At 51.2% G+C, this 8,137-nt stretch overlaps 1 protein-coding gene across 3 annotated transcripts; it reads left to right on the top strand.

Moving 5' to 3' along the window:
- The first annotated feature begins 2,085 nt into the window (after positions 1–2,085).
- Positions 2,086–7,868, top strand: CLEC10A (C-type lectin domain containing 10A). Of its 3 annotated transcripts, none has more exons than XM_032138744.1 (9): positions 2,086–2,285; positions 3,454–3,593; positions 4,229–4,345; positions 5,432–5,527; positions 5,615–5,686; positions 6,341–6,427; positions 6,522–6,676; positions 6,940–7,046; positions 7,184–7,868. In XM_032138744.1, exons 2-9 carry the CDS (start codon positions 3,527–3,529, stop codon positions 7,350–7,352), a joined length of 870 nt encoding a protein of 289 aa, XP_031994635.1. In that variant the 5' UTR covers positions 2,086–2,285; positions 3,454–3,526; the 3' UTR covers positions 7,353–7,868. The 3 variants fall into 3 exon arrangements, with proteins under 3 accessions (XP_031994635.1, XP_031994634.1, XP_031994633.1); XM_032138743.1 differs by having other exon boundaries at positions 6,341–6,436; XM_032138742.1 differs by having other exon boundaries at positions 6,260–6,427.
- Positions 7,869–8,137: the final 269 nt, after the last annotated feature.

Genomic DNA, 8,137 nt, shown 5'->3' with positions numbered 1-8,137 from the left:
ACATCACATGTTCTCTCTCATAAGCGGGAGCTGAACAATGAGAACACATGGAGACAGGGAGGGGAACATCACACACCAGGGCCTGTCGGGGGGTGGGCAGCAAAGGGAGGGAGAGCATTAGGACCAATACCTAATGCATGTGGGCCTTAAAACCTAGGTGATGGGTTGATAGGTGCAGCAAACCAGCATGCCACATGTATACCTATGCAGCAAACCTGCGCATTCTGCACATGTATCCCAGAACTTAAAAAAAAAAAGAAGCTTCAAACCCACTGAACCAGACGGAAAAAAAAAGTGAGTGAATGGAGAAATATCATGTTCTTTTCGTGGAAGATTCAACAGTGTCAAAATGTTGATTATCTCCAAATTAATACGTGAATACACTGCAAGACTGTGGTAGACACACAGAGAGCTACCCAGGTCCCCCTTCTAGGAAGGATGTAGTGACCCACTGTGGGGAGTGTAACCTGCAGACAGCTGCTTCCTCAGGTCACACCCATGTCAGGGTTGACTGCCAGTGACTGAAGGAGGTGGTGCTCTACAGGACCCTGTGGCAGTCCAATGCTGGACAGCTCCCAGGGGTGGCATTGTTTGAACCCAGAGCTCCCTGTTGGTTTGGTTGAAGCTCTCCAAAGTGCTGGGCTTCTCCCTCTGCCCAGCACTGTTTCATCCACTTTCCTTTTTGAAGTGCTAATCCCTAATAAATAGCTTGCACCCCAAATTCAGCCTCAACCTTGGCTTCCAAAAACCTAACCTGCAACATATACTAATCAAAATACCAAATACCAAATAAAAACAAAACTGGAAACGACCTGGCCCGGCATGGTGGCTCACGCCTGTAATCCCTGCACTTTGGGAGGCTGAGGCGGGAGGGTCATCTGAGGTCAGGAGGTCAAGACCAGCCTGGCCAATATGGTGAAACCCCGTCTCTACTAAAAATACAAAAATTAGCTGGGTGTGGTGGCGGACACCTGTAATCTTGGCTACTTGGGAGGCTGAGGCAGGAGAATTGCTTGAACCCAGAAGATGCAGTGAGCCAAGATTGTGTCACTGCACTCCAGCCTGGGCGACAGAGTGAGACTCTGTCTCAAAAAAAATAAAATAAAAATTAGAAAAGAAAAAGAAACAAATTTCTGATTTCTGTCAATAGAGAAATGCTAAATAAATAAATTATGGTACCTATGATGAAATGAGGTGCAGGTAGATCAAGTACATTTTATAAACTGATGTGGAGAAATGTTCCTGATAGATTGTTAATTCCAAAAAAAAAAAAAAGAAAAGCACGCAGCAGAACACAACCGCATGTACATAGAAAATATAACCTAAAATGTATTTCTTCTCCTTCTCCACCTTGTAAGATACTCAGTTTCCTTCCTACTGAAAGGGATGTGCGTGTGGATTCAGGGCAGCTCCCTTAGGGGCTGGGCAGGGATCATGGGATGAAATGGAATCCTGTTCATGAAGACAGCACCTGTGCTGAGAGCCAGAGCGGGGTGCCAAACTTTCTCCTTACAATCTGTGTGTGATCTTGGGCTCTGAGCCTTTAGTCCGTCATCCAAAATGCCTCCCCAGGTGCTTGCGGGGAATGGTTGTGGAAGGTAAGTGTCTGGAATAATCCCATCACAGATTACTCAATAAAATTTGCTCTTTTCTTTGGCTTCTCCTTCCTATTAGGGCCAAGAAGTTCTATTCTCTGGCACCCCCTTCCCTCCTTCCGAGTGGAGTGAGGTGAGTGAGGTCAGAGCTGAGCAGCTGAATGACTGGGACCCAGAGGATGCTGATGCCAGGGACTCAGGCCAGGATTGAGCAAGAGAACAGACTGGGCTTCTCTGGGTTCAGAGGTGCGATGATGGAGACCCAACAATTCCGGGAAATGTAGAGGCAGGAAGTGAAAGGAAGTGTAGGGTAGAGGAGCAAGAGCAGATTGTACCTCTGATCCAGCCCTGCTCCCAGATGGTAAAAATGAGGAAGCTCCGAAAAGAGGAAAGGAAGTAGGCATGGCCTGGAGGAGGAGAGCAGAGCTGGCCTCAAACCCAACTCTCCCCACCCATACATGGTCTCTGTGTGTTCCAATCCCTGTTCATTCTCATTTACTGTCTAAAGTTGAGGAGATGGGATGTCCCAGATGATAGGGCTCCTGGGATTTCAGATCCAAGACCAGCAGGACTCCAGTCACCTCTACCCCAGCTCTCCAGGACACAGCACTTCCAACTCTGAGTGACGTCCCACCTCTGGTCCTTGCTGCACAACCAACGTGGGAATCACACCCTCCAGACCTCCCACAGGTAATGGTGCTGCGGGTGCCGGTGAGACCCAAGGGACAGGGGATGTCAGAGGAAGCAGGGAGAAGGAGACTTTGGGTCTTGGGTGGGACTAAATGAAAATAAATATAAGGCAGCAGTGTGGGATTTAATTACTATGTGGAGATTTGAGACTCTATTCCCTTCACTGGATTCTAGATTGGGTTATGGCAGCCACAATCCCCTGTCATAAACTAAGACTCTGGGAGCTGAGGCAGGAGAATCATGTGAACCCAGGAGGCAGAGGTTGCAGTGAGCCGAGACGGCCTCATTGCACACCAGCCTGGGCGACAAGAGCGAAATTCCATCTCAAAAAATAAATAAATAAAAGTAAAAATAAACTAAGACTTAAACTCAGCCTCACAGCTGGCCTATTTCCAGCCTTATCTTCAGCCCCAGCCCAGCCATGCCCTAACCCCAGCTTCTACTTTTTTTTTTTTTTTTTTGAGACTGAGTCTCACTGTGTCGCCCAGGCTGGAGTGCAGTAGCACAATCCCAGCTCACTGCCACCTCTGCCTCCTGGATTCAAGCGATTCTCCTGCCTCAGCCTCCCAAGTAGCTGAGATTACAGGCACACACCACCACACCCGGCTAATTTTTGTATTTTTAGTAGAGATGGGATTTGGATTTCACCATGTTAGCCAGGCTGGTCTCAAACTCCTGACCTAAAGTGATCTGTCTACCTTCGCCTCCCAAAATGCTGGGATTACAGGCATGAGCCAACGCACCTGTCACCCCCGACCCAGCTCCTACTTTAACCCCAACCCCAGAATCAACTTGAATCTTAACACCAGCCCAAAGCCAAAATTGAACCTCAACTCTATTCTGTTTCCAAATTCAGCACCAAAGTTAACCCCAATTCCATCCATGGCTCCAACATGCATACTGACCCCAATCCTAGCATGAGACACAACCTCCAGTCCTGCCTGATTACTGGCTCACTGGGTAGTCCTAGCAATGCATTTAGCTCCAATATTACCCTCCAGTTTCACTCCCAAACTCAACTCGACCCCAATTCTAACTCGACTGCAAACCCAGACCCATTTCCGTCTTAGCCTTAACCCTGGGCTCATTCTCAACCCGAGCCGCATCTCCGAACTCAACGTCAGCCCTGCCCTCGGCTCCAACCGAGTCCCAACCTCCTATTCCCCAGCTCTGCCCCAGCCTGCGCGCTGGCCCTGCCTCCATTTCAGCTGTGACAACCTCAGAGCCGTGTTGGCCCAAGCATGACAAGGACGTATGAAAACTTCCAGTACTTGGAGAATGAGGAGAAAGTCCAGGGGTTTAAAAATGGTAAGAGGAAAGAGGAAACTCTCCTAAAATGCCCTCTTTATATGTTTAGAAGGATTTCTCCTGTCATTTCTGTACCTCCACCACGTGCACTGGTGGGTCCTCACTCTGAGGAGGTCAGGCCCCAGCCTCTGATGGGCCTAGTGTGAAGAGGATGCAAGGTCTCTAGAAAGACTGGGACAGGGAGGATCACAGTGGACTCAGCTTCTGATGCTCTATGGGGTGGGGACAAGAGCTGTGCATTGGTGGAGAGGAAAACAAGTAGTTGGGTTTGGAAGGAAACTCATTTGTGAACCTGACTGTCCAGCAGGTAGGTGAGCATAAGCCTGTGAAGGGCCTGGCTGCCCCCAGCTCTCTCTGTGTCCTCCTGCCCCTGCCCCCAGCTCTGACCATGGGACCCCTCATATCGCTATCACGTGGGTCCCCAGGGGTGTGAGGGGCCTGTGTGACCGAGGACTTGTGCTGGTCCCTGAAGTCAAAGGCCTGGGCATCCCCCACCCCAAAATCCTCCTTGTCCAACCCTCCCCTGGCGTCCCCTGTGCCCAGCCCTCCTCACTAGACAGCTCCCTGGGCCCTCTCCTTCTCCCGTCTCCATCGTGTCTGGACCCTCCTCATCCTGACACCCTCTCCTCTTGCAGGGCCACCTCCTCCCCAGTCCCTCCTGCGGCGTCTCCACTCTGGGCCCTGCCTTCTCCTGCTGTCCCTGGGCCTCGGCCTCCTGCTGCTGGTCATCATCTGTGTGGTTGGATTCCAAAGTGAGGGTCACAGGGGTGGACAGGGAAGAGAGAAATAATGGGGTAGAAGATAAATAATGGGGTGCTACAGTAGGGTAGTGGCGGGGCGATGGTGAGGTCCACAGTAGGAGCAATGCAGGGCACAGTGTTGGGGGCAGCTGTGGAGATGACAATGGGGCATGGTGAGGGCAATGCTACCAACAGTCATGGGGGTCACAACAGAGCCACTGAAGCACTGATGGGGGCACTGAAGGAGTGGTTGATGGGAATGGAGGAGAGGGCACTGATGGAGTGATTGATGGGAACAGTGCGTGGTGCACTGATGGAGTGATTGATGGTAATGGTGGAGGGGGGCACTGATGGAGTGATTGATGGGAATGGTGGGGGGTCACTGATGGGGTGATTGATGGGAATGGTGGTAGGGAGGCACTGATGGAGTGATTGATGGGAATGGTGGGGGGCACTGATGGAGTGATTGATGGGAACAGTGGGGGGTCACTGATGGGGTGATTGATGGGAATGGTGGTGGGGGTCACTGATGGAGTGATTGATGGGAATGGTGGGGGGCACCGATGCAGTGATTGATGGGAATGGTGATGGGAGAACTGATGGGGTGACTGATGGGAATGGTGGGGGGCACTGATGGAGTGATTGATGAGAACAGTTGTCGGGGCACTGATGGAGTGATTGATGGGAATGGTGGTGGGAGCACTGATGGAATGATTGATGGGAATGGTGATGGGGGCACTGATGGGGTGACTGATGGGAATGGTGGGGGGGCACTGATGGAGTGATTGATGGGAATGGCGGGGGGTCACTGATGGAGTGATTGATGGGGACGGTGGTGGGGGTACTGATGGAGAGAGTTGATGGACCCATAATCAGGATGGCTGTTGGCTTTGTCACTGATGAGTTGGGTTATGTACTCAAATTACTTCACCTCTCTGAGGCTTAGTTTCCTCATCGGCAATATTGAACAATAATAGTGCCTGCCCCACTGGGTTGCCGTGAGGACCCAATAAGGCAATGATTATGGAGGGCCCTGCTCGGTGCTGGCACAGAGGACCTGATGAATCCTAGCTCTGACCTTCCCATCCACCTGTTTAGATTCCAAATTTCAGAGGGACCTGGTGACCCTGAGAACAGATTTTAGCAACTTCACCTCAAACACTGTGGCTGAGATTCAGGCACTGACTTCCCAGGGTGAGTCTGGTTTGGATGGGGCTCTGGGCTGGGGCCAGGCCAGGGAGGAGGAAGTTGACCCCTAAGCCAAGTCTCCATGTCCTCCAGGCAGCAGCTGGGAAGAAACGATAGCATCTCTGAAAGCTGAGGTGGAGCGTCTCAAGCAGGAACGGCAGGCAGGTGAGAGACCCTCCGAGTATGGGTGTGGGGGGCTAAGCTCTCAGACACAGTGGAGGTGGGAGCAGGCTCCTGGTGCTGAACTGCCCTCCCCTTTAGCCAGCAGCTTGAAAGGCAGCATGCAGGCCGGGCGCAGTGGTTCGTGCCTGTAATCCCAGCACTTTGGGAGGCCGAGGCGGGTGGATCACGAGGTCAGGAGTTCGAGACCAGCCTGATAGACATGGTGAAACCCTGTCTCTACTAAAAAAAATACAAAAAATAGCTGGGTGTGGTGGTGGGCGCCTGTAATCTCAGCTACTAGGGAGGCTGAGGCAGGAGAATTGCTTGAACACGGGAGGCGGAGGTAGCCGTGAGCCAAGATTGCTCCATTGCCCTTCAGCCTGGGCAGCAACAGTGAAACTCCGTCTCAAAAAAAAAAAAAAAAAAAAAAAAAGAAAGGCAGCATGCTTTCTCTGGAGAGCAGGCTGGAGAAACAGGGGCAGAGGAATCCAAAGCAGATTTGATGGCTGCGTCTGGCCATGAGGTAGGGGGTGGGTAGGGGCGGGAAGGAACATTCCTGGGCTTGGCCCTGTGCAGGGGTATCTGAGCTCCAGGAACACACTAAGCAGAAGGCACACCTAGGACACTGTCCCCACTGCCCATCCGTGTGTGTCCCAGTTCATTCTGAAATGCTCCTGCGAGTCCAGCGGCTGGTGCAAGACCTGAATAAACTGACCTGCCAGGTGGCCACTCTCAACAACAATGGTGAGGAAGGTGTGGGGAGTCCCCAGCCCTGCTTTTCTGCCCGTGGCCCACTGGGCAGAGCCTCAGCCTCTCCACCCTATTTCTCCCCACTCAGCCTCCACTGAAGGGACCTGCTGCCCCGTCAACTGGGTAGAGCACCGAGACAGCTGCTACTGGTTCTCTCGCTCTGGGATGCCCTGGGCCGAGGCTGAGAAGTACTGCCAGCTGAAGGACGCCCACCTGGTGGTCATCAACTCCAGGGAGGAGCAGGTGAGGGCTCCTGGTACTCAGTTCCTAAGACATGTCCCATTTAGGGAAATGGTTCTTAAGCTTGGCCGCACATTGGAATCATCTGGGAGCTTCCAGAATGACTGCCATCTGTGCCACACCCTCAGAGATTTAATAGGCCTGAGCATCCAGAGAAACATCTCCAAACTCCTCAGTTGATTTAACGAAGAGCTAAAGTTGAGAATCACTAGTTTAAGGAGTTGGCTGGGATGGGGAGAAGTCACCATTGCCCTTCTGTCACCCAGAATTTTGTCCAGGAACATCTAGGCTCCGCATACACCTGGATGGGCCTCAGTGACTCTGAAGGAGCCTGGAAGTGGGTGGATGGAACAGACTATGCGACCGGCTTCCAGTGAGTGCACCCTGGCTTTCTGGGCCAATGTCCTCCGTTAGCATTCCCCCCAGGGATCTGACTGGCAGCCTCTCCTCCCCTGAACTGAATTCTACTCCATCTACCCTTCCTAGCTTGCTGTTGTCTTCTCCTCTCAGGAACTGGAAGCCAGGCCAGCCAGACGACTGGCAGGGGCACGGGCTGGGTGGAGGCGAGGACTGTGCTCACTTCCACCCAGACGGCAGGTGGAATGACGACGTCTGCCAGAAGCCCTACCACTGGGTCTGCGAGGCTGGCCTGGGTCAGACCAGCCAGGAGAGTCACTGAGCTGCCTTTGGTGGGACCACCTGGCCACAGAAACGGCGGTGGGGAGGAGGACTCTTCCCAGGACCTCCTCGCAAGACCGCTCTGGGAGAGAAATAAGTGCTGGGAGATTGGAAGCACTGCTAACATTTTGAACTTTTTTCTCCTTAATTTTAAAAAGATGGTATAGTGTTCTTAAGCTTTTATTGTTTTCCAACTTTTGAAAGTCAGCTTCATGAAGGTATAATTTTTACATAATAAAAATGCACTCATTTAAAGAGTAGAGATGACTTTGACAAATATGCATGCCTAGGTGACTACCACTCTGATCGCAATCGATAACATTGCCATCGCCCCCACCAGTCCCCTCATGCCTCTGGGCAGTCCAACCACTTCCCTGTTTCCAGGCCAGTGATCTACTTTTTTTCACTATTTATTGGCCTTGCCTCTTCTAGAGCTTCTAGAACTTCATATAAGTGAAATCATACACTCTCGTGTATATACTTCGTATAAGTGAATATATACTCTCACGAGAACTTATGTACTCTGTGTTGCTTGATTTTTGGCAATCTAAAAATGGCGGAGTGGAGAAGCCAGGTGAAGCCTTCGAAAGTCCTATGTGATTGAGAAAAAGGCATTTTCTTCTCATATAGATTTTGAGTTCAAATCTTTTCTGTCACTTAAAGATGGCATAAACTTAGGATGATTAGGAAAAGCCATTGTTTAATTTCTCTGAAGATCCCAGAGTTGTTGGGAGATGTAGATAAGATCCCCAGGTGTATTGGTTAGCAATTGGTGGGTAACAAACC

The sequence above is a fragment of the Hylobates moloch genome, unplaced genomic scaffold, assembly GCF_009828535.3.
Source record: "Hylobates moloch isolate HMO894 unplaced genomic scaffold, HMol_V3 SCAFFOLD_19, whole genome shotgun sequence".
Lineage (NCBI taxonomy): Eukaryota > Metazoa > Chordata > Mammalia > Primates > Hylobatidae > Hylobates > Hylobates moloch.
The sequence above is the reverse complement of the archived record's forward strand: the minus strand, read 5'-3'. Positions and strand labels throughout refer to the sequence as shown.

Bases quoted from the DNA above. Each gene is read 5' to 3' on its own strand.
- CLEC10A (XM_032138742.1), top strand. From the start codon at position 3,527: ATGACAAGGACGTATGAAAACTTCCAGTACTTGGAGAATGAGGAGAAA. The intron at 4,346-5,431 runs GTGAGGGTCACA...CCACCTGTTTAG, and splicing joins CTGTGTGGTTGGATTCCAAA to ATTCCAAATTTCAGAGGGAC. The intron at 7,047-7,183 runs GTGAGTGCACCC...TTCTCCTCTCAG, and splicing joins GACTATGCGACCGGCTTCCA to GAACTGGAAGCCAGGCCAGC.